Raw genomic sequence first — 26,913 nt, 5'->3', positions numbered from 1 at the left:
TAGAGATATAAATTGCATATATTTGCAATATTTTCAGAGAATATTTGACGTTTAAATGTTGACAATATTTGATATTTAAAAGATAACATTTATCGAGCTATTATTATTATTATAGTTAGAAATAAAATATTTGTACATAGGCATGAGTCAATTAATAATCTTTTTACTAGCTTGATTGTTGAAAATAAAATTAAGGTTATTCACTTTTTTTTATTTTTAGTTTTTATTTTTTTATAAGGTACTTCTTTAAAAAGCATTTCAAAATCTTAAAACTGAGGAAATTCTTAATTAGTAAAACAATCATAAATGATTAATGATAATTAATTAAATTTTTTAGTTATTTAATTCATAATAGACACAAATATTATATAAATTCTAAGTTATTGCAGCATTTCCTAAGTAGAGAATATTCGACAGATTTAAGAGATTGATAAATTGATTTGATATTTGATAGACACACAATTATACTCACACGTACATAAATTATAGACGAACATAGAGAGACTGTAATAGGAAACACGATAGTGTATAATGTAATCAGGAGAACGAAAGCGAGGATCATTGTATCGAAATTTCATCAGCATTGGTGGGCGAGCGTGGAAGTTCGAGTCTCGTTAATTCCTGTCACGAGATTGTCCCAAATTTACTAGCGTTTGGCAAATGGCGCGCGTGCAAGCACAAAGTAGAGTTTGTATTTTCCAGGCACGACGCTCGCGTCTCGCTCCAGTTCCTTACGCGGCTTTCTTGCACAGCTAAATATATCGCTTTTGTCATGACAACGAGCTACTTCATTTTTGAGATGTTTAAATTTCATCATTTTCCAGGTTCTGTCGTTGCAATTTTTTGCAAAGTTTCATTTAAATATTTGCAAAAAACTTGTTCACTAATCTTTTACATATCTTAAATCTTTTATATATCTTGAAATTATTAACCTTACTTTTTTAGCAAATTCGATTGGACGCATTCAGTACGCATTGATAATATGCATTGATGCATATTAAAGAAATTGTACATAAATTAACGTAAAAATGTGTGTTTAATATACACAGAAATACGGATTAAATCATAAAATCCTCAATGCATTTTATTGCACTATTAAGTAAAATATATACTTTATAATTCAAAATAATTCCATTTCACTTTTAGACTCAGATTAAATTAGTGTACTAGAGAGTGTCCAACCGAATTCGCTATTTGTTAGAAAGCTTCGATCCTCAAAGGACCGAAGCTTTCTAACAAAGTAACTTATGGAAGTTCTTGCTTTCCAAAGGTTTCCGAGGTCACTGTAAATTCAATTTTGGTCTTAGAATTCTAAAAATCAAATTTCAAAAAATAATCTGGTTATCGTAAAACTCGGTTATAGAAAATTCTTGGTATCTCTGAGTTTGAATGTAGACAGAAAATATCAAATTTAAAAAAGATAGTAACCTCCATAAAGAACAATTTAAATCTCACAGCTGAGTTCATGATCAGAGTTTAAAAGTTGAAAATTAGTCAATTTAAAAATTAGTACTAACTGTAATACTTTACGTAGTAAAGAACTTTAAACATTACTGAACTTCAAATAAACTTGGAAAATATAAATTTGGAATTAAAAGCTCCCTAAAACCGAATTTTAACAGTATTCAAATTATTTTTTTAAAATTCTATCTATTATTCTATCTATTATATGAATTCATCATTTTGATTTTTTTTATTAAATTACTTCATTTATTAAATTACTTCATAGGTGATAATAAAAAAGAAAAAATGTTTTCAATTAAATTGACTTTGTAGACTCAATAAAGTTATAAAAAAGTTTAAAGCTGTACATAAAGATTTTATAATCACTTTGTAAGAGACTTATCAATCTTTAAAATGGGAAAGCCACTGTAATGTCACATTTTGAGACAAGAAAATTTAAAAAATAGACCTCTATTCTCTCTAAAAGATAGTTAAAGATTTTCTCTTAAAGACTAATTGATTCATTTATTGTAATTTAAAGAAATTCTTTATTAAAAATAAAATTCGAATATTACATGTTAAGATTTGATCCAGATAAGAATATGGATCAAATGAATGGAATAAGATACGAATATAACATCGAGTCTAGAATAAGAAGATACATGGAGGATCTTTTATGAACTTTTATAAATTTTTTGCTGTAAAAGAAATTTTATCAAAGCAATTTACGGGACCTATAAATCATTGTGATAGGATGTCAACGAAGCAACCTGATATTGACAAGGATCATTAGAAGTCGTTTATGGTCTTACGGTCGTCATTTGTTCGCACAGTCTGCCGGTTACAGCCCATCAATGAAATATTACGATTATCATTACCTAACCGAGAGAGACCAACTCGCTTACGACCGCGTCATGAAGCATTATGGAGTCGTATAATTCTTACTCTGTCGTCGATTATATATCGGGATCGATTCTGGAATAATACCGGGCGTTTTGTCCGCCAATTAGCTTCACACCCATGCTACATGTGAATCTATATGTGTCGAGCAGGACGCTTAGAGGCGTGCAAACGACACTCGATCATAATTACACTCGAATGTGTACGGCACACGTGCAAGAGAGTAAATCTAGAAATCATGTTGAATGATCGTGAAATATTTGAATGCAGTAAATATAAATCTGCGTGGCAGTACCGATAACGACAATATTCGTTATTTAATTTTGATGGATGCCTTTATTTCTGCCAATTAATTGGAATTAATATATAATTTCGAAATATATAGAAAACTGAGTAAACATTTTATGCGGTGATTTGTTCTTTATCGAGGATCTATTTCTCTGTGTTAGAAACGTTCAAGCTTTTACGTGGGGGAGGGCGAAGGATTCTATATAAGATCGTCAGGAAATATTCCCGAAAGAGAACTCTATTTTTCGTGACAGCGATATCATATCTTTACGTTTTTCTCTCATGGCGTTGCAGTATTCGTCAAAGAAATATAGTTCGAGGACACGTGTATTTATTTGCGATATATTTTTCCTTATCTCGTTTTTGCTCACAGAAAAGTGACATTTCTATCGTTTCTTTCTCTCTCTTTCTCTCTTTTCTATCGCTTGTTCATTCCATCCTTTTACTTTGATTGTGTAGCGGAAAATCCTTTTATAGAAGTACCAACCGAACTTTCTTTTTTTTTTTTTATTAAACAAACGAATTTTTTTCATACAGACTACTCATAGAAATTAAAAATTAATGCAGCTCCCTCACAGAGAATTTTACAATGTCTCTTTCGCTGACAAAAATATTGTATTGTACTCCCATGCGAATAGAAAACTCTTTGAATAGGTTAAAGAACAGCAAAAGCGGAAATAATGCAATTTGAAGTATTATATAGGTACGTAATTATATGTATATATATATATATATATATATATTGCGAAGCCGATGTTATTTTCTTTCTTTATTTTTTTACGTAAACACAGTGTTGCGTACATAAATATATTTGCATAGAAACGTTACTTTTTCAGTATTAACTTAAAATGAAATATTGAGATTCGATTCTGTTATACACATATTGAATAATATATGTATAATATTGAGCTCTTAACATATCATGCGATATTAATATCGACATTTGAATAGCTATATAAGTACACAATATTTCCAATATTCTATTTAAATAATGAAGATGTGATTCTAGTACACCTGTTCACTCAAACACGATATATGAGAAGGGAAGGAAACTAAAGGAAATGTTAAAGATATATTAGATGGAAAAGTAAAATATTACATAGTTCGGCAAAATATCACCTTTTCTCCTGAATTATATTTTTCTCGCTGAATATACTTTGTCAGAATAGTACACTGAAAGAAAAGTTTTCGATATTTGTGATGTTGTTGTCAGAATAGTACACTGAAAGAAAAGTTTTCGGTATTTGTGATTAATTATTACATATTACCACAATTATGGTTAGTATTGTTATAATGTTAATAATAATAATTATATGTACTATAGTTCTATCAACAAATATACATATTATATATATAGAGTGGCGCATGAAATATCATTTATTATATTATACCATTTATAATGAAAATAGTTAATTCTCATACAGCAGCAATACCGCTGCAAAATCTCTGCAATGTTGCAACAGTGTTGTTGCAACTTTGTGCTGTAAGGGTTAAAATTTAACTACAGTTAAAAGTAACGCGTTATTTCGCAGCCTGCCCTGGTAATAATACAGTCATTTTTTGCTAACTGCATATATATATTTTTATTTGCTGATAGAATTATACATATATTAACTCTATAGCAATAATCATAAAATAGTAACATATAATTTTAGTCATAAATACCATAAATTTTTCTTTCGATGCACACGCGTCGAAATCTATCTCTCGATCACATCGTAGTCGCTCTCACGGGAATGGATTCCACCAGAGACTGCTGAATCACTCCAAACACTCTGACGAAGTTTGTCCTCAAAATCGTCGTGGAATTTACGAACAAAACTGCGGTTTCGGGCATGTTACAAGATAGCATCGAGAAAGGGGGTGATGCGAGAAGGGAAGAAACCGACTCGAGGGATAAGGAGATCAAAGTGATATAACTAAGTTAACAGCCAAGTTAAAGACATCAGCCAAGAAGCATCCCACAATAATCGAGACACACGGCTCTCGGCTTTTCCCTTCGGATACGTCAGCCGCCTGTATTATATTATTTGAGTTCTCTGCGCTTCTCTCTCTTTCTCTCTTTCTCTTTGCTATCTTTGACTATATTTATTTCTCCTGACATATACACAGAGAAGCCTTGGCATTGCACGCGAAACCATCGACCTACTTCGCATAGTCCTACTCTGCTCGTCTCTCTGCCATTTCTACATTTTTCCGTTACGTTACACCGCCGATAAAATCAGTGAAAATCGCGTGGGATAAGATGCGATGATTCAGACCGTGGATGGAATAATACTTTCCTAATAGTAGAATTTATTCACCGATAAAGCTATTGCTAAATGTCAAAAGACGAATATTCATGTTAATGGACGTTAATAAATAGTATTCAATCATTTTCTTTTGATCAAGTTCTACTAATATCCGCTTAACCTCCCTCTGAAACTGACGTCAAAATCTGTAACACAGATACTGCGGGATACACTGGGACATATAAATTTAATAGAGTAAATTAAATGGCTCTGTGAAATCCATTTAATTTACTCTGTTAAATTCATAATGTCAGATTATGATATTTTTGAGGCTTTCACGGGTGTTTTCTTTAGAAGTGCCAAAGTAAAAAAAAAAATGTCAGATTATATCCAATTCGAGTTTTTAATATGTCTATAGGTCACCGCTGTACCTATTCATATGTCATTAATTTAATTAAAACAATGGAGTTAAACAATTGAACTGTAGAAACTTTTAAAACTGTAACTTTTAAAACTGTAGAAACTGTAGAAACTATTAAATTTGACAAATTTAGTTTACACTAAAATGTGAAGAGTCAGTTTGCATTTATTAAGTGCGTGTATGTTAATACACGCTGGACGTTATTTACTTTGAAACTACAGAAGGATGTGTTTACATTTGAATACATATGGAAGTTAAAAATAACAAAATATTATTTATCCTTTCGACTAAATGCTAATTTCTCAGCATAAGTTTCCAAGTGGTTGACTCTAAAAAACTTTTTTGTATAAAAAATATGATACAATATCATTTATTTTTATTTATATTAATATATGTTGAATAACTTTGAAATTATAATTATAATAATGAAACAATTATTGTCTATATTTATTCTCGTATTTTAATTCTTGTACAATTCTTATTATTGCACAATTCTGTAAATAATGTAAATGTTATTAAAAATTTATATTAATTTTTCTAGTTGTAAATGAAAATTATTTCTTGAAAGTAATTATAAAATAATATTCCTAAGAAAGAGGAATGAATAATTCGCCGTAAGTAAATAAGACATATCTTTTTGAAAATTGTATATATTATGCATTTATTTATTTCAAACAAAAATTATTAAAATCTTATAACAGAATTATTCTAAAAATATCATTTTTAAGGTGAACGGTTGCCTCGTTTGAGAGTCGAAAGGTTAACTCAAGGAATTGTTATTATTGCACCTTTGATATTTAACAACATTTGCATGTTGACTAAAAGAAATTAATTAATCTCACGGAACCAATATAACCAAATATAAATATATAATTATAATATAAAAAAGAATGTGTGTAAATATTAAATTTATTTCAATAACAATAATGCAAAGTAGATGTAACACATTATAAAAGATATAATTGAGGGGGTCCAATAGATATACGGGGGAATTAATGATGACAATTTTTTGTTATCTATATTATAATAAACTTGTTATAATAAAATATACGATTGAAGATCGTCAATTTTATGCAACTTTATTAACGAAAATTAATATCGCTTTATCTAATATCTAACTGAAGATTCAATTTCTTTGCTCTTATAGAGCAAGATGATGCGTTTCGATATAGATAAGATATAGATAAGATTACAGTCAGCTAACTCAATTTTCCAGCCATTAAGCAGATATCTGCGCTATAAATATATTTATATATATATTTCCGACGTCACGCGGTATAATTATATAAAAATGTCGAACGTCATATCTCACAAATTTAGCATTTAATTCGCGGAACGGGGAAACTGCCGACTATGAGTACGACTATGAATACATCGGCCAAGAGCTATTGTCTTGTTTATGTTCCTCGCGTAATGTCTATCGCGTAACGTTTTACTGGCAGCGTTATCCGTTTCGCAAGTAGATTAAGAGCGAAATTTGTGGCTCTGATATGTCACACTGGAATGTTTCAAGCAGACAGGGATAAGAGGAACCTTCTCTCATGACTACTAAGTAAGGAGCATAGCATAAGTACTCGCCTTCTCGTCGACGCGATGTAAGAATGGTTGCATAATCGCTGTTGTTCCATTCTTCCTTCTCGCGCACTCTCTTAATTTCATCGTTACAATCATCATGTCTAGATTTCCATATTAGAAAAATTACTTGGTTAACATTAGAAGTATTAAATGATCATTATTGACTGTTTTTATTTTTAAATTAATATTATTTTTTTTTTATAAAACATAAGAATCTGAACTTTTTTGATTTTCCAATATTTATTTTTTTTACTGAAAAAATATTTGACTTTTCATCACTTTCTTCATTTTCATAGTAATTTATTCTTTTAGTCCTTTAGAATAATAAACATATGATATTTCTAATTATTTACTAATGATATTTCTAGTTAAATATTGTAATTTTAACAGTTACCTCAATTTTCCTGAAATATGTAAAATAAATTTACGAGGCAATAATATTTATCCATGTATCTTTATTAGAGAAATGTTATTTTACTAATTTGATATTCAATATCCAGTTAAATATAGTTTGCAATATTTTGCTAATTTATCGTTGGGAATGAATATATATATCCTCACAAATTGACGTAAATGTGAAAAATATAATAAATTAAAAGCAATTTTATTAAAAAATAATAATATTTATTTACTTTTATTTACAGTTTTATTACAGTTTTAATATTTTAATTACAATTTTTTATTACAGTTTTAATATTTTAATTACAATTTTTTATTACAATTTTAATATCTTGCTAGTTTTTTTGTCTTTATTATTGTTTTTTAGAAATTAAATGCTTTATATTTATGGTCAAGGATGTATATTCAATATTATTAAAAAAGTGTATTGTTCTTACTTGAAAAATTAATATTTTCGATTTTATAGCTTATAATTCGCATACTTTGTAGACGCGCGTCTTTTTAAAGAGAGAATTGACTCTTCCGGGAAATAATTAATCAATCAAGCACGGCAAATTCTGTATTCGAGTATTGCGGTTTCTCCGTACTGGATGCTGGTTGGAATGAACATCTTGATGGAATACCAAGAGGGAGTCGAGATTCGCTGAAAGAGACGAATGGGTCAAGAGGTTTGAGCTCTCCTCACGAGACCGATTCTGAATTCGCGTTGATAAAAATTCTGTCAGGTCGATTAACGATCGTACGTGCCAGTTGGAACGTTGCCATTTGTATCGCGAAATGCTACAGTGGGAGTTAGCTCTTTAACGGTATTTCAATGTCGTTAGATCTTCGCCAGTCTTCGGTTTTCTTTTCGCGTATGAAATACGTGGAGAGAAAGCGCAAATGTAGAAAAATAAAATATGGCCGAGTAATGTAAGAGAGCGAATTTATACGTGAAAATATAATTTGTTTTTTAAATATTGAAAACTCTTTAATCTTTCTAGGACACATTGTTTTTTACTGGACAAATTTTTAATATTTACTTGTTTCTTGGATTACTGATTATTAAAATCAAATGTTAGAAATTCAAAATAACAGATGCAACATGGAAAGCAAATTTTTTATATCTATATGATTATTTTCACTCAACTTATTGTATATTTTTGAAAGTTATCTTGGTCGCTGATTATTATTATGAAAAAATAATTTTTATAAAATGTTTTATTTGATTTTTTTTATACTTAAATATTTATTCAGTCTTATCACTGTTTCCAGTTTTGACTCTTTTTGTTTGTCGGAAAGCAACAAAGATTTATGTTGCGACTATATCTAATCTGTATATGTATTTTCGCGAACATATAATGACTTGATAATTAATACTTAACGATCATAAAAATAGTTGTGGTGTCATATTGATCATCTAACAGGCAGTTGTAAACATTATGACTTTCTCAAAGTACCTTAAAAGAGTTTAAGTATCTGATAAACGTTGCTCTTATTGATTCAATTGTCATTGCAGATTTTCGCGCGATGATATACATATCTTACGATGTAAATCTTTGTCAAAATTGTCTAAATATTATACGTTTATTAATCTTTTGGAACTGATGCCAAAATCTATAACATAATTATTGATGCTGAATGTATAAGACTTATTCAATTGTTTTATGCAGTTAATTAAAAGTATTAATTAATTATGCAGTAATTAATTAAGTATGCAGTTAAATAAAATATATTAATTAATTTCAAAAAACCAAGATAACATGTATAATAAGAATTAATACTAATTGTAAGTATATTTCGATAAGAACAATCCAAATTTGCAGATGCAAATAAAAGAAATTGAATTGTTTGATAAAGAGATTTATAATTGAGTCTAATAGATCCATCGCCAATTCCAGAGAGTTAATTATGTAATATTTAACGCGAGTAATAGTATGAATCATTGTAAATACATTTATTAACAGTATTTCAATTATTCGTTAAACATAAGAATAAACGAGAAATTGAAGTTAAAAGAAAATATAGCAAATTATAAAGATGAAACTTAATTATTAAATTGATTAAATTCTATATATACAATTTTTTGCAAGAAACACTAATTTTCTTGAGAATCCTTAATATGCCATTAATAATGGATATATCAATGTGTATTTTTCTGGTAGTTAATATAATTTCCTTTTAGAGAGAACTTTAAAACTCAAAATAAAAGACAGAATAATTAATTACTTTCTTTTCTTGCTTTCAGGCGATGGAGGTGGCGCAGGCGGAGATGGCGATCCCATTGTCAGCACCAATTCCGAGAAGAAGTCAGGATATGAGACCAATCTGTATCTCTACAGTGTGAGTACAAGAAAAATTTGACAATTCAGATCTTATTTTATGAGGTCTTTAAATTAATTTAATTTAATTTAATTTATTTCTATTGAAAAATCAACCTCTCGTATTTATTTAATTTATATCTACTGAAAAATCAATGCATATCTTGATAAAAAAAGAAAAATTTTTCATTTTATCGAAAGAAAGAACGTACACCTCGATTCATTAACTTAATGTATACGTTTTAATGTCTACGTCGTCTTTAATTATTTTTTTAATTGCTAGACTCTTCCTCGAAAAAATCATCTATTTTTCGATGCAAATAATAAAGTCATCATAGTATAATAAGTATTATATTAATTTAAAAAACGCAGTTTGCAAACAGAACTATGTATTTTGCTAAAAATCATTTGTCGCAAAGAACTTCATTTTTTTATTCATCTCTTCACAATTTTCTATATTTTCTTTTAATTCTAATTCGTTTATTCTTATGTTTTACGAATAATTATAATTTAAACACTATGTTAATAATGTTTTTTCATAATGATCCATACGTTGCTACTTATTAAATATTATACCTAATTAACTCTTCGAAGCTGACGGTAGTTCTATTAGACTCACTCAATTATTCATTTTCTTTCATAAAGTTACGAAATATTTTCACGAAAGCTTCAGCTGTCGATTGCAATTTTCTCAATAATGTTTCGCAAGGAGTTCTAAGAACGGAATTATGTGACCACTGAGAATCCTTTTCTGAATTGCTTTTTTAACGAAATTCTTTCATAACGAAAGTTAAGCCGCATACTCAGGAACTCTCTTTACTCTCTCTCTTGTCATCATTCCTCTTTGCAATTTTAAAAAGACTATTTTAAAGACTATTTTCTCCTGTAAGAAAGCTGCCGGAGTTTTTCCTGTCCGGCTTAGTTCCCTTATCTGCCCAATTCCGTTTAAAATTGCGAGCTATTATCGAGCTATGAATCTCGCGCGAGGCCAGTTGTGCCTCGTTCTTCCGATAATTCGCTCCACAGCGACTTTAACCTTCTCGAATACTCTCGTATTTCTCGTTCGATTCGATCGAACACCGCAATTGAAGATAAACCTGAGAAGATGTACAAGTAATAGCAGTATACTTTTTATCGCGCTTGTAAATTTCATTGAAATAATTTCAGACAAGAAAATTATAATATATTTAAAAAAAAAGGGAAAAATAGAGAACAAATACAATTTCGGAGGACAGTTTAGGCATTTTGTATTTGTACTTCAATAATAATTATTTTGTTCATTCTACGAATCTATTAAGAGATTTCAATGTAAATAAATGAGGAATACTATATTCAAAGCGGGTCTTGTAGTCTATAATAATATTTTATGCGAATCTTAAAAATTCCAATATAAGCAACTATGTGCCGATTGTTTATCGGTCTTAAAACACAGTTCTAATTCTTAAAAAAGATCCGTAAAAACAGTGGATTATAGCTAGACGGAAAAATTGTTGCAATTTTTTCAAGAAAATTATCATATGTTGGGATCTTCTTAGCTTGCATTCTTCAACATTTGTTTTATATTATTACATTTGATATAAAGAAATCTATGTTTTCTGTGCAAACGGAATACCCGATGTCAAAAACATAGTCGTTGCGAAATTGGATGGCACCGTGTAACGAGTTACAGCGAAAACTTACACGATAAAAGGATTAACAATTTCCATGAAAGAAATAAAAAAGATACGTGTGGAAGCAGTGAATTAGAGATAAGACTGGAACTCGTTGCAATTTCTTAAAGAAAATCTTCTATATTAAGAAATCTTTTTAGCTCACGTTCTCCGTTTTTCTTACTGCGTTATTATTATATATTCCGTATAAAAGAGATCTGTGTTTTCTGTATGATATGCAAGCGAAATGTTTGATGCGAAGAGTAGTCGTCGCGAAATTAGATCGACAACAATGTAATACCATCGTAACAAGGTTGCAGCGGAAACTTACATGACAAGGGACTAACAATTTCCATAAAAGCGTCCCGGCGGACAGAGTTACGTGACACTTTCCCGCAAAAGTTTGTCAATAAAATTGCAAATGAAGTTGCGACATCCTTTTGGAATAATAACGAATCGAAAATACGGAAAATTATAAAATCGCGACGAGGGTTTCGTGCGTAAAAGCACGCTAGTGATAAGAGTCGATGACTGATCGGACGAATCGTTAATTCTCTCGAAGTTGTTTCGTATTGTTTTGTCCGACAGTAAATATAATCTATAAAGTATAAATCTACACACGATCAAATGAAAATAGAAAGTGTTTTTATATATTTATAGCTGAATAAAAGTAGCAAAGTCCGTACGTGATCGTACAGAAGTAGCAAAAGTCTATATGTGATCAGACGCAATTTGTAAATGTCAAGTTTGCCCTTAAATTTCGGATAAAATATTCGAGCTCGAATCCAACTGAACATAAATCGTAAAGTCGCATTATGGTTCTTTACGTTAGAAAAGTTCTCCTTGATTGAAACATCGCCAGAGTATTTTACTACCTGGAAAAACTCAGAAAATTTGAAATTTTTTGAAGATTTTTTTATTATTAAAAATCACACACACAAGAATTTTTATGAAATTTTGTTGAAATTTTTGTGGGAAAATTTATGAAATTTTATTCTGAAATTTTGTTCTGAAAATTCTTATTCTGAAAACATTTTTTTTGATAATAAAAAATGTTGATAATTGGTTAGTTATAAATAGCACATATATTCGCGTATATATTCATGTACATTCTCACGTATATCTCGCGAGTTTTTATTATAAAAAATTAGAATGATGAACAATAGAAGATAATAAAAACTCAATAAAAAAGAATAGCTCACTGATATTATATTATAGTAAATCTTTCCTATATTATTTTATATACACGGAGAGAACTTTTTTTAGAGCTTATCCTGAATATATGATAGTCGGGGACAACATTGTATTTCCAAGAATTTTAATGTAAATCTTTCTCATTTATTAATAAAACTACAATAAAGTATAAAATAAGTTTGATTAATTTTACTGAAGTGCATGACAAAAATCTTTAAAATATTATATTATATCACATCTATCATATTTTCGAAATAAATTTTAAAACAAAATTCTCTCCGTGTAGATTTCGCAATTTCAATTGTAAAAAACGATATAAATCGGTATTCATAGTTGATTAGTATATTAAGACTTAAGACATTACTTAAGACGGTGTTATAGAGAGACTATGAATACCATCCATTAGTCTCGTAGAATTCTTTTATTAATTTGACATATAACATTTTGTTTGCATTACTTGCACTCCAATTTATTTCAAAATGCATTAAAAAATTGTTTAATCTTATCTGAAATTTTGAACAAAAGTATTTGAAAAATTCGGGAATTCTCAAGGAATTTTTTTGCAAGATTTCATTTAAACATCCTGATTGCGTTCATGAGAATACTACAAGAAATACTCCAGATAAAAAATGATATTTCACTTCTGAATTCTGTAATTACGTGCAGTCGAGGGATAAACAAAAATCGAAATAAATTCTTGTAGGAGGAGATGGAGGATCGGCCGCGAATCTCGACATTGCTCAACAGCTTGGCGAACTACAGCAACACCATCCCTGCCGCGACCGACCCGGATAAACCGGCCCCGGCTGCGGGAGGCGGAGCACGAATGGGTACTCTCATAGGTGTTTACTTGCCTTGTATCCAGAACATCTTTGGTGTGATCCTCTTTATCCGTCTGACATGGGTAGTCGGTACAGCCGGCGCTATTCAGGGCTTCTGCATCGTGCTCTGTTGCTGTTGTGTTGTGAGTATTCATTTAGAGAGTATAACTACATGAGAAATGCAAGACTATCAAGATTGAAAAACTTATGATTATACAAAGCCTAAAAGTTAAAAAAAAATGGTTATTAATATGAGCCAAATAAAATTGGAAAAATAAAAATTATATTTATTCCCAAAATAGGAAACTAAAAAAAATTTATAAAAGTGAAAGATTTAAAGGACAATTGAAGCTTGCACGTACCAAATCATTTCTTAGTATGATTTTTACTCATTTTTATTTTGAAAATAATTGAGCTTATTTGCAAAAGTAGCTATCTTCACTTTATATGTTTTTTGGCGAAAGCTTGCAATTTTTCACTTGAAGTATCAATAAAATCTTTCTTTGAAATTAAAAAAAATTTATTATTTTAATTAACAAAATATATATATAAAATGTCATGAAAAACATAATTTCTTAAAATACAATGCATTTAACTGTTTTTGTAGCTAAAGAAAAGATTTAGCTAATTTTGAAACTGAAATATTGATGCAAAAACAATTAAATCTTACAATTAGAGTAAGTTACTGAAATAAATTTTTTTGTGATCTCAAAGCATTTTTATTATCTTATTAATAATAAAAATTACATTGAAAAAAAATGTTTACAAATTATTTGTGAGATATAATATTTATTTCAAATATTATTTGAAATAAATCTTTATTTAAATACGGCGAAATAAAGTTTTATTTCTAACAAATAAACCATTTTATTTTTTTACAATTAATGAGATATATTTCACAGAAATGCATATTTCTCCATTACTATTGTATCAAATGTTTTTGTAACCAAATATCGAAAAAAACGTCATGTAACATTTGCTTGCGAATATTGTAACTTTTTTTTCACAGTGCATATTATAAATCACATTTAGTTATTTATTGAAAAAATATAACAATATACTGTTTCCTCTTTTATATTTATAACAAATATTTAAATAAAATATTGAACATAAAGAAAATATTGATAAAACAAATTTCATAAAAAAATAATAAATAAAACTAAAAAAAAAGTTAGTAAATCTAATAGATTAATCATAGTATCGAAAAGTAGGGAACTTTTTTTGTAACTTTATCTATTTTTCTCTCTTGATTTTATATAAAGAGTTTATAATTGTTTTTATATATCCAGATAGCCAAATATCTGCAGTCTTTTAGCAGACTGTCAGCAGATTCGAACAGAAAATGACGGCAGTCTGCCATCAATTGTGTCCGCATTAGGCTTGTGTTCTGTTAACGTCGTCTGTCGACATAATGTGAAGGCAAATTGTTGGCAGAAAGTGAGCAAATTCTGCCGATATTATCTGACGCTTGCAGATTCTGTTACGTTTTTTAACAGTCTGTCAATAGTATTATGTACATCTAATTCTGTTGTCATTTTGTTGGCATAATGTAACAGACATTTAAAAAATTTGTTTTCTACAGACTTGGCTATCTGGGTAGTTTTAAATGTTCAATTTATGACCAAGGTATTAAGAAGTCCAAGGATTTCAATATTTTATTTTTTTATTTTTGAATATAGCGGCATTTGTATTTCAATCATGCATTTGCATTTCAACCTTGCTTCATGCATTTTAGCTACTCAAATATAGTTTTCATTTTTCCAATCTTATTTGGCTCTTTATTGACCATTTTCTTTTTTTATTTGAAATTTAGAAAAGTGAAAGAGAAAAGAAACAATAAAGAGTATCATTGGCAGATTTTCTAATTAATCTGAAAAATCGATTTTCTTTGATCAAGATATCGAGGTATTAGTACTTGAGAATCTTAATGAGACCGAAAACGGATAGTTTCTCGCGAATTGAACTTTGGGAAATGTAAAACCGAATTGCAAACAGTTATTCTTTGTGTGCGCAGACGATGCTGACGGCGATCAGTATGAGTGCCATCGCTACTAATGGTGTGGTGCCAGCCGGTGGTTCCTACTTCATGATCTCAAGGAGCTTAGGCCCGGAATTCGGCGGTGCAGTGGGTATGTTATTTTATACTGGCACCACCTTGGCCGCCGCGATGTACATCATCGGTGCCGTCGAGATCGTCCTCGTGAGTATCGACTAGTTAACGAAGTTACATTAATAAGGCTTCCCCCTAATCAGTTGATCGCGATAATTGATTTATACTTCGAAATAGGAGTGAAAGTATCGCGGAGTTTCATAGTCGTTACTTTAAGATTAATTGAGGATTATCAATTATCACGTTTTGATTAATTATACTTGCAAAGTATCTGATATGTAAAAGATACGTTATTAATTGTACGTGAAGTATTACGACAGATTTTTGCACGATTTCGTAAAGCTTACGCCAGACTATGCGCGATTCAAGATAGTTTGAAATTTGAAGTTATTCATATAAGGTATGCAAATAATAGTTGGAAAATTTAACACACGTGTCCCAAATAATGCACTCGACTTTTGTATTTATTTAACTTAATGTTTTGTGTTTATTTGACTTAAATAATCCAAAATTTTTGTGTTAATTTAACACAAGATGAATATATTAAGAAGTAATTATATAAATATTATGTAAAAAAAATAACAAAGAAATATTTTTTACTGTACACAGTTGAAAAGTTTATCTTAAATTTAACATTTTATGTGACTTAAATAATCCGAAATTTTTGTGTTAATTTAACACAAGATGAATATATCAGAATATAACACAAATATTAATACAAACAATGTAACAAATTATGGAAGCATATTTCTTCACATTTATAATAAACATAATTTATAATTAACATAATTTATTTATTTATTTTAGAATTTGCACATATTAAAATACATTGCACATATTAAAATACATAAATACATGTTAATTATGAATTTAATCATAAATTATATTATTTTAATATTAAGAAATGTCAATTTATTCACAAAATATTCAAATAACATAATTACATTGTATTAAATTAACACCTGAATACATTAAAAATTTAATAAAAAATTTTAACAAGGATTGATTTTGATATAAATACAAAGTATTTTTTATTGTATAATGAACCTGTTTATCGTTTACCATTCGCGTCAATTTGCCACCAGGGTTCTTTTCAATCAAAGTAAGCAAATCACTATTGCGTATAGTTAACTGTAGTCTGATATAAAACTTAATACGGTTTAAAGGAACCAAAAGGAACGTACTTTTTTTGACTTTATGAAATTTTCGCTCAGACTTACATGGCACCATCACTCAGCATATTTGGCGACTTCACGAAAGACGCCAGCATTATGTACAACAACTTCCGTGTATACGGTTCCGCCTTACTGATGATAATGGGCACTATTGTCTTCGTGGGCGTGAAGTTCGTTAACAAGTTCGCCACCGTCGCACTGGCCTGCGTCATTTTATCCATCTTCGCTGTTTACGTGGGACTCTTCGTAAACTTTAACGGGAACGAGTCTCTAAAGTATTAAACTAATTTACGACACTAATTTTCGCATTATGTAGTCATTGTCGGAATATCGTTGCGATTATAATGCTGCACTGATAAATGATTACAATTATCGCGAAAAATAGACAAAAACTGAAGGACGAGCGCTTTAAAGAAAAGACTTTCTGTTTTAGATTATGCCTACTTGGCAGAAGGCTATTAAAGGACATCGACGTTTTATCAGATTGCAATAAAAATGTCAACGGTGTTTTGCACAATATTTACTGCAGTGGCACGAAATGCGATTCCTATTATTCCGAGAACAATCTTACTATCGCCAACGGTATCCGCGGTTTGGCGAGCGGCGTGTTCCTAGGTGAGGAGATTGTAATTAAATTATATCATTAAAAAGAAATAACGTCAATTAACGTAACAATAATAAAATTTATATAAAATATACTAACAAAAGTACATAATATAAAACAAAAGTACATTCATAAAATATCAAATACACTCTTTATTTTCTGCTACACAGAGAACATATGGGACAGTTTCCAAGAGCAGGGTCAATTAATCGCTCACGGATATAATCCGAAGGACATCGATGTCCTATCAGGATCTAGCTATAACCAGATCCAGGTCGATCTCACCACAACCTTTACTATTCTCATCGGCATATTTTTCCCTTCCGTGACGGGTAAGAAAATTAACAGCAGCGTTATGTTCATGTCGTCCTTACAATAAGTTCTAATTAAACCTCCGGAGCTAAAATCTATAACATAGTTACTGACTGGGACACAGTTACTGACGCTGGGTTTGTAAGACTTAATTTAATTTAATTTAATTTAATTTATGCTAATGAAAAGGCACTAATTAATTTCAAGGAACTGAAATAATATAACTCGTATAAGAAAAAATGAATATTAAATATAATAATTAAAAGAATAATCCAAATTTACAGATAAGATAAAGAAAATTGAATTATCTGACATTTTTTATAAAGAGATTTATAATTGAATGAGTTCAATAGACTTACCGTTAGCTATGAAGAATTAAGAAATTCTTAATTAACAATTAATTTATTTAAGCAATATTAATTGAAATTTTTTATTTTATTTTAAAAATTTTATTTTAATATTAATAATATTAATACTCAGGTATTATGGCGGGCTCTAATCGATCCGGTGATCTAGCTGATGCTCAGAAATCCATTCCGATCGGAACAATCTGCGCGATCTTGACGACTTCCACCGTCTATCTGTCTAGCGTCCTCTTATTTGCCGGGACTGTTGACAATCTGCTGCTACGTGACAAGTTCGGTCAGAGTATCGGCGGCAAGCTGGTCGTGGCAAATATGGCGTGGCCGAATCAGTGGGTAATTCTGATCGGTTCGTTTCTGTCCACTTTGGGTGCCGGTCTGCAATCTTTGACAGGAGCACCGCGATTACTACAGGCAATCGCCAAGGATGGCATCATTCCCTTCCTAAAGCCATTCGCTACTAGTTCCAGTCGAGGCGAACCTACTCGTGCTTTGATACTCACTGTGGGAATTTGCCAGTGCGGTATCCTACTTGGCAATGTGGATTACTTGGCACCATTGTTATCCATGTTCTTCCTCATGTGCTACGGCTTTGTCAATCTTGCTTGTGCGCTGCAGACCTTGCTGCGTACGCCAAATTGGCGGCCACGCTTCAAATATTATCATTGGAGCTTGTCGTTCCTTGGCTTGTCACTTTGCATCGCTATCATGTTCATGACTAGCTGGTACTACGCATTGCTAGCGATGGGTATGGCCGGCTGTATCTACAAGTATATCGAATATCGCGGTGCCGAGAAGGAATGGGGTGATGGTATTCGTGGTTTGGCGTTATCTGCTGCCAGATACTCGCTGCTCAGGCTCGAAGAAGGTCCACCACACACGAAGAACTGGCGTCCACAGATCCTGATCCTCGCCAAACTTACCGATGACTTGGTGCCTAAATATCGCAAGCTTTTCGCATTCGCTAGTCAGCTTAAGGCTGGCAAAGGTCTCACCATTAGCGTCAGCTGTATCGCTGGTGACTATACACAGAACTCGGGTGAAGCACTAGCAGCCAAGCAGAGCTTGAAGAAAACTGCGGCGGAAGAAAGAGTGAAGGGCTTCGTCGATGTTCTCGTTGCGAAAAATGTTGTCGAAGGGCTGAGCTCATTAATACAAAACACTGGACTTGGCGGACTAAAACCGAATACAGTGATATTGGGTTGGCCTTACGGTTGGCGACAGTCGGAAGAGGATAGAACCTGGCGAGTCTTTCTGCAGACCGTAAGGAGCGTCGCAGCCGCGAAGATGGCATTGCTAGTGCCCAAAGGCATAAATTTTTTCCCGGACTCTAGCGAGAAGATAATCGGCAACATTGACGTCTGGTGGATCGTGCATGATGGCGGCCTATTAATGCTACTGCCGTTCTTACTGAAGCAACATCGTACATGGAAGAACTGTAAGATGAGGATTTTTACAGTCGCGCAAATGGAGGACAACTCAATACAGATGAAGAAGGATTTAAAGAAGTTCTTGTACGACCTGAGAATCGAGGCGGAAGTCGAGATTGTCGAAATGGTAATCTCATTATACAGTAATCTTAATATAAGGAAAGATTGAATTTCTTAGGAAGTGTTATTTTTGGAAAATGAATTTAAAATGTTTAATAATAAAAAATGCGTAATATCGCGATTACTTTGGTAAATTCATATTCCGCGTCTTGATCTGTTTGCAGACGAACACCGACATCTCGGCGTATACATACGAGCGCACTTTGATTATGGAGCAAAGAAATCAGATGCTACGCGAGTTGCAACTGAACAAGAAGCAGTCACTAGGAGTGGTAAGTGTTGAATTCTGGATAAAGGGGGAAAATTTATTATACTAATATGTACAGGCATATAATGTTAAGTAACAACAAATGGTGACGGTGATACTGATCGGTGTGTGTCTGTTTGTTACGTGCTCCTCACGGATAAAGGTGCAGGGATTGGTGGACTTCAACGAGGTACCCGCCGAGGAAAAATTACCTCTGGTTTGTCAGATTACCCCCGGAGTTCCATGTATGCCTCTTTCCCGTCATTGCTCTCCATTGCACCGATAATTTTATATTGTGAATTCCTCCCTCATAATATCATATAACATTCTCATTCCTATTCCCATTTAATATCAAAATGGGAGAAACGACCGCGGATCGCAAGTTAATATTTTACAAGTGTTAATAAATTAAATACTTTTTTAAATTATAAAACTTTAAATTAAAAACATTATATAATATAAATTATAACATATTATATAATATAACATTATAAATTAAAAACATTATAGATTATAGAAAATTTGCAAAAAAATTTGATTTCTAAAATGAAATAGTAGACACAGTATGAAATTAAGTGCTTGAAACTTCTGCTTTGCAAATTTAAACTTTTAACTTTCAAAATTCAATACTAATCTTGGAGACAATTCTTGGAGACACTTCTTGGATATTATATTATTTTATCTAGCACCAAGTTGTTTCTTCCTATTCATTATCTCAGGAACTCCCCGCGTTTTTCAGTTTCAGCTTAATTGGCACGATCGCTTATATAGATATAGTATTGATTTTATGGCCATAGTGCTTTGACGCTAGATTAGTCACCTCTCAACTGACTGTCTCCTACCACAAGATAAAATACTTTCTTATTCGCTCAATTGTATTACCATGATACAGGTACAGGCGATTGTAGATCACCATCACAACGTGGATGCCAAAGTACCAACGAAAGTGAGATTCCAAGAGCCGGGTAATCAGAGTACAAATGTAACCGACGACACAAAGCTGATGCAGGAAACCGAATTAAATAATAAGGAGGACGGTGCCGAAGAGGCAAATGATAAAGACGAAGCTAAAGAGAATAACGAAGAGACAAAGCTGATTGGCAGCTCACCCAAAGCGGAGAATAAAGAGAATACGGAGAAGGAAGCGAAGGAGGCGGAGGTAAAAGAGACAGAAAACGACGTGCAGGAAAACAAAAATCAAAGTCCAGAGATTAAGAAACCCACGATTACACCGTGAGTATCGATTTTTCTTGATTCAGCAATGATTTGTTTTCTAAAAAATAATTCTGTAACAGTGACGAAGGTGACGTGAGACGTATGCATACTTCGTTGAAGTTGAACGAAGTAATCCGTAAAATGAGCAGCGAGGCTCAATTGGTTATTCTGAATCTTCCCGGACCGCCACGAGACACGAGAATGGAACGTGAATCTAATTGTATCCTTTCGATTAAAAATATGCATAATTTAAAAAAATTATCATTTTGTTATAAAGAAAAAAAGAATTTTTTAAGAATTGTAGCTAATTTTTAAATATATTTTGGTGTGCTGAATACGAATTCATTGTCCATATTTGGCTATCATGTGACAATTTAAAAAAAATAATGTCAAAGAAACTAAAAACGATGATTGTGTGGATTTTCACGATGTAGTACGACAACAAAGTTTTCTTAAATTTCATTAATGTCACACGAAAGTATCAACTTTTAGCTTAAAAATGCATTTTATTTCGTTTCGATATGATTTTTCATTTTCATTATGAATTAAAAACAGCTAAAATTATTAAAAGAATTTTTTCATCACAAGCTGTGTTATTAGCTATAATTTAATAAGTAAGAGATAAATTCCAGAGTAAAAAAACTTATAGTTAATTTATAGAAAAATATAATAAAAAATAGAAAAGATCATTAAACTTCCTTTACTGCTTAAAATCAGACATGGAATTCCTCGAGGTACTCACCGAAGGCTTAGAGAGGGTACTGATGGTGCGGGGTAGCGGACGGGAGGTGATTACCATCTACTCGTGAACTAAACCGACGGGAATTGATGCCGCTGCCTTGCGGAAGCAGAGCTCTAGTTTACTTCTCAGTGACCTAAACGACACTACCTTAAGGAACATACTACTCTTGTGCCATTGTCTGCGGCAGTCATTCTTGTTTTGCGCCGCGCACTCTGAAAGTCGTTAAGGAGAAGAGGATAACGATGATGATGATGACGATCGTTTATATCGAATATGGAAAAGGAAGTTTTACTGAAGCTGACTTATTATGTGGACTGCGACGACATCCGATGATGAAGCCAAATGCGATGATGCCAAAGGATAGGTTTTTCTTCGAATGAATTTTTGAACGTAGAACGTATGAGTTTATGTGTCAGGTATGTACGCGTCAGAAAGGGGTCGCATACGACAGCGAAAGCTGCTCAAATTCGAATTTGACAACCTGTCGAGCTCGGCCGAGCTCGTCAGACAGAGCACACTGCATCTCTCAAAAAAAATCGCCGGTACAAAAAAATTGTAGCTCAATGAGACAAATCCCGAGTAAAACGTCACTTCGATTCAATTTTTCGTAACTACTAAAAACGTCTAAAACGAAAAAGAAAATAAAAGTAAGAAAATGGCAAAGAAAAAGGGGGGAAAAAATCAAAATTTGGTCCGAGGCTAAGGTCGAAGCATCTACGAAACCACTGCCAGACTACTTTCTAAATGCTTCGCGTTTAACCAAAGACGCGAGAGGCTCATTTTTCTACATGCATTGTCGTTAATAGGGAAAGAATAAGAGTAGGTACGTATATAATTTTATTGCTTGATGTAGGTGAATCTAGAGTAGCCTAGGATAGTGCCGACTTTGATTATATAATATATATGTGTATTTGATAATAGAAAACGACGACGAGTATGTCGCGAGTATTATTGCATTTCCTTGGGGATTGGGACCTCGCTCTTTTTTCGAGTCTCGCGCGGAAATCTTTACGTACATACACACATACGCAGGACGTACAGACACATATATTCGTACACATTCGCGCGCGTTTGTATCGTCTTTAAGGCCTACTGGTCCAAGATGCCACTACCACTTAATCGATAACACCAAGTGAAGTTGAATTATGACATGAGGAGTGCAACCCGAAAGACTCAATGTCAAAAATATCGCGGCGATCTTACCGAAAATCTCATCGAAAAAAAAATATATATAGCGCTAGCATATGTAAAATAATTCTAATTGCATTAAATGTCGTGTGCATGTCACGTTTTGCGCGTAGCCCCGTTTCCGGCCGCGTTTCATTTAGATAGGCCTTCTCTAATAATACTTAATTGATCAACGAGCGCATGAAATGGTCACGTCGGGTCGCCTTTCTCAGTTTCTTCGACATCATCGACAGATCGACGCGTTTTTATTAAATTACATCTTGAAATGTAATTTCTATTAAATTATCTAATGAGAATAAATTAAATTCTTTACCGATGTTAAGAGAGAGGACAGAAAGATTAATCTAATACAAGTCATTCTCGTCTCTAAAGCTGTTTAAACTAAAAAATTTAATTTAGTTTAATTTTTAGATTGTCGATCTAGCGCTAATTGCTTTTTATCATTGACATAAAATTGAATAATTTTATTTGAATTGCTTTTATTCTTAAAATGATCTTAAAATGATTTTATTTTAATTTTAATTTTCTGATTATCAAAACGATGTTAAATTCTATTTAGTGCCGAATGATTCTTTGGACTTTCTTTGACGAAAAAAAATCTCGACGAAGGGATTGAGAAAGAGATAACTCTTTGCGACTAGCGTTCAATGTAATATTTACAATATCGATACTTAATATTACTTAATCAGTGTCCGTGAATAAGTTAAATTGTGCTAAAAATTACGTGAGATTGCGCAGCACGATTTGTCAAATTTCTGCAAAAGTTTTTGCAACTAGCGAAACGATTAAGGTGTTGAAAACAGTCATTTTGACTGTAAAAATGTAACGAAACTATCGAATCTTTTCGATCTGATCTTAAAATGAATGTTTCAAAATCATGAAATTGATAACTCTCGAAATAATTCGATTTTCTAATTAATTTTTTTATTTTACTAAATATTTAATTACAAATATAAAACACACTCGCTGTTAAAAATTAAAATATTGCAACATACAATAAATGGAATTTCACTTGAATTTTCACTGATTGTGAGGAAAATTTAATGCCATTTGAGAAGAAATAAAAGCGCGATAGTTTCGAATGCATTCTTGTATATTGTATATATACATATATATGTACATTCACATTGTTCATTGTAAAGTACATGCACTGTCCTATAATACCCGTAGTTAGCGAAAAAGAAGACGTGAAAACATTGATTATGATGACCACATGAAAGTGTATTATTAAAAAAAAGGGTGTGCGCGAACCGACATCGCTAACCCGTTAGTGACAAGTAGACAAAAAAGAATATTTAAATTAACAGGGGAGAAGAGATTCTTATAATATATCCCACGCATTTAAATTGTTTTACTTTTATCTTCGTAACTCCGACGTGAATTACGTCGAATGCCCTAAAATGAGAAGAAAGAAAGAAGGAGACGTAGTATCAATGAAGAATATTTCAAGACTTGATCCTCGACTTCACGAAAATGATCATCGAAAGTATAGCGAAATTCTCGTCTTGACGCCAATTCGACGTATACATGCAGGTAATATATATCTTCACACTGATTGCACGACGAACGAGTATCTGAAACATAGGGACTTTAAATGTATAGGAACCATATGTGTGTGTGTGTGTGTGTGTGTGTGTGTGTGTGTGTGTGTGTGTGTGTATATCTCTCTCGTCCACGATGTTTACGACATGTACTTTATAATTTTATTACGTTACTTATCAATTGCATATATTTTATGTGTACTTATCTTATTCGATAGATATTGGCACTGCATAGTTTATACGAGACATGTTGACATTATGAGAAAGTTTATCGCGAATATACTCGAGTCGAACTGTTGCCGGATAAAGCCCTCTACACGTTGTATATAAATATATAAGTAAAAGGAAAAAAAACGGAAAAAAGTAAAACGATCGTATGTTTATTATAAAGGATTTAAAGAGGAATAAAAAAAGAGAGGAAAAAGAATAGAAAAGAAGAATAGTAAAGAAGAAAAAGCGAAAGGATCTTTACACAGATCGAACAGTATTGCAGTGTTCTGCTGCCGCTTTAATATTTTACTATGTCGTATTTACTTTAAATGCACAATGACCACATGGCACACAATGCGTACGTGTAATATATATATAGAATACATATATATTTGGCCGGTAAGAATGAAAATGGTGCGAGGCAAGAATTAGAGAATAATTCCGAATCGGCAGTCTGACCGTATCGCAATTCTCCGCTCTCCTTAGTTTAATAACGAAATTCGATAGAGTATAAAGACGATTTACACCGACTTACCGCATTCATTCTATTCGACTAATAGTGCGTATTATCGGCAGCAAAAGATGCACCCGGCGTCCGTGGTTTACGTTCGCTTTGCGGAAACAGAATGATATTTGGAAGGCGTTCTCCATCTCTGTTACCAAGAGTAACTCTTTGTAATTGCATCTCGTAGAAGATAGATCGCAAAAGACTGAATAAGCGAACTGCGACAGAAAATAGTGAGACACGTATGCGACCCATTGTGAATAGATAAAAATATGCGCACAATACTTTGGCTATAAAGGAGTTCCCATGCTGCAAAATAGAAGATAAGATAGTTATTTCAGATGGCGAGTAAAAGCAACAGTCAAACCGCGAATGTAACTGCTTCGTTTTACTCGTTGATGAATGGAAAATATCTAAATGTTGTTGGCGATTTGTTCTGTTTCTGTAGTATATTTCGAATCCTTACAGAAATTCAGTTTAACTTTCGACCACAGCAATGAATCATTTGGAATTAAAGCGAAAAATTTTAGACGATGGTACAATTTGTATGATTGCTATTATGAGATTCTAAATTGTAAGTAAAAAATTTTGAATCTTCCTCTATCAAGAAAGGCGGAGTTCATTTGTAATTTATATTTCAATCAGAACGCTTTAAAACTTAGGTGTAATTTTTGTAGCTGTAATTGAGAATTAATACTGACTAATTTAATTCTGGAAGTTACTTATTTTGATTATTAAAAGTAAGCAACAAAACAAGTAATTAATCACTATTTTCCAGTATTAAATTTCTGTAAGAAAATGATACGAAACGCGAGAATATTCTTCCTTCCAAAGAATATGCAAAATTATTCGATGATCGAAGACTCCAAATCAGCAGACAATGTTTTTAAAATATATTTTTAATATTTAATTTTATACTTATTTATAAAAATATAAATATTAGAAATATATATTTTTAAAACATCGTCTGCCAATTAGGTTCGATTGCGAGATATTCTCGTCTTTGCAGAATATATCCCTGAAGTATTCCCAGAGTACTTTCTGAAGAATATTTTCTTCGAGGAATAGTATAAATATTTCCGAGACGCTTTTCTCGGAAAAAGTTCTTTTGAGAAATATTTTCGTGCGCGTCTTTGTACGTGAATCGCGGGCGGCGGAAGTGCACTCTGCTGTTAAGGACTTAATAATCGTAATACCTGGACTTGGCATTTGTCGGAGTATAGTGTGACGTTTTGCGGCGCGTCCCATTTAAAATGGGACTGCGTCCTGGATTTAAATCACCTCTAGGCTGTGAGATGCGAGCTAAGCAGCGGATAAACTTGCTCGAAACCTCAATCATATGTGTCAAATCAAGTATAAATCTACTTTTAATGTATATTGTATAACCAATTCAAAAAAAGAAAGAAAAAAAGAAAGAAGGAATTCTTTTACCAAAGCTCCCCTGACGGGAGAATACACACGACTTAATTCTCTCACTCCAAAAGCTGCGACGATTTCTTTCTACCCTTGGGGACTCGAATAAAGAAATATATTTATTGACTCCCACATGGGAAAGAGAAAAGAAAAATGAAATATTGATATATATAGAGAAATAAAGATGTTATTAAATATACATACAGAGTGGATCTGAGGCGAAAAAAGGGAGTCGATGAGAGGGACGTGTCCTCGAATTTGAGGCAATTTTTTCCTTAACATCTTTTCATATTAAGTTATTTTGACTTGAGTATCTTATTTAAATATCTTATTATTTAGATTTGCGTATTAAAACAAATAAGACTTTATCGCTTGCATCTTTAATATAAAACGTGCTAAGTACTCTCGACTTTAAATATCCATGTACTCTTATACGATTATTCGTTAATATTCGTTAAGGAAAATTTAATTCCAAGTTCGTTGACACATATCCCTATCACAGATCCCACCTCTTTTGA

At 31.9% G+C, this 26,913-nt stretch overlaps 1 protein-coding gene across 2 annotated transcripts in view; it reads left to right on the top strand.

Moving 5' to 3' along the window:
- LOC108688921 (solute carrier family 12 member 7) overlaps positions 1 to 22,962 on the top strand; it is a 92,843-nt gene extending 69,881 nt beyond the window's left edge. For both annotated transcript variants that reach the window (XM_018195472.1, XM_018195473.1), the window contains 12 exons: positions 9,485 to 9,579; positions 13,104 to 13,364; positions 15,236 to 15,421; positions 16,546 to 16,781; positions 16,940 to 17,121; positions 17,281 to 17,442; positions 17,903 to 19,341; positions 19,499 to 19,606; positions 19,745 to 19,798; positions 20,474 to 20,814; positions 20,877 to 21,016; positions 21,514 to 22,962. In XM_018195472.1, coding sequence (XP_018050961.1) covers positions 9,485 to 9,579; positions 13,104 to 13,364; positions 15,236 to 15,421; positions 16,546 to 16,781; positions 16,940 to 17,121; positions 17,281 to 17,442; positions 17,903 to 19,341; positions 19,499 to 19,606; positions 19,745 to 19,798; positions 20,474 to 20,814; positions 20,877 to 21,016; positions 21,514 to 21,605 — 3,296 coding nt within the window. In that variant the 3' untranslated portion in view covers positions 21,606 to 22,962. The remainder of the gene's footprint in view (positions 1 to 9,484; positions 9,580 to 13,103; positions 13,365 to 15,235; positions 15,422 to 16,545; positions 16,782 to 16,939; positions 17,122 to 17,280; positions 17,443 to 17,902; positions 19,342 to 19,498; positions 19,607 to 19,744; positions 19,799 to 20,473; positions 20,815 to 20,876; positions 21,017 to 21,513) is intronic.
- Positions 22,963 to 26,913: the final 3,951 nt, after the last annotated feature.

The sequence above is a fragment of the Atta colombica genome, unplaced genomic scaffold, assembly GCF_001594045.1.
Source record: "Atta colombica isolate Treedump-2 unplaced genomic scaffold, Acol1.0 scaffold248, whole genome shotgun sequence".
Lineage (NCBI taxonomy): Eukaryota > Metazoa > Arthropoda > Insecta > Hymenoptera > Formicidae > Atta > Atta colombica.
Note: the sequence above shows the minus strand (reverse complement) of the source record. Positions and strands in the feature narration are given on the sequence as shown.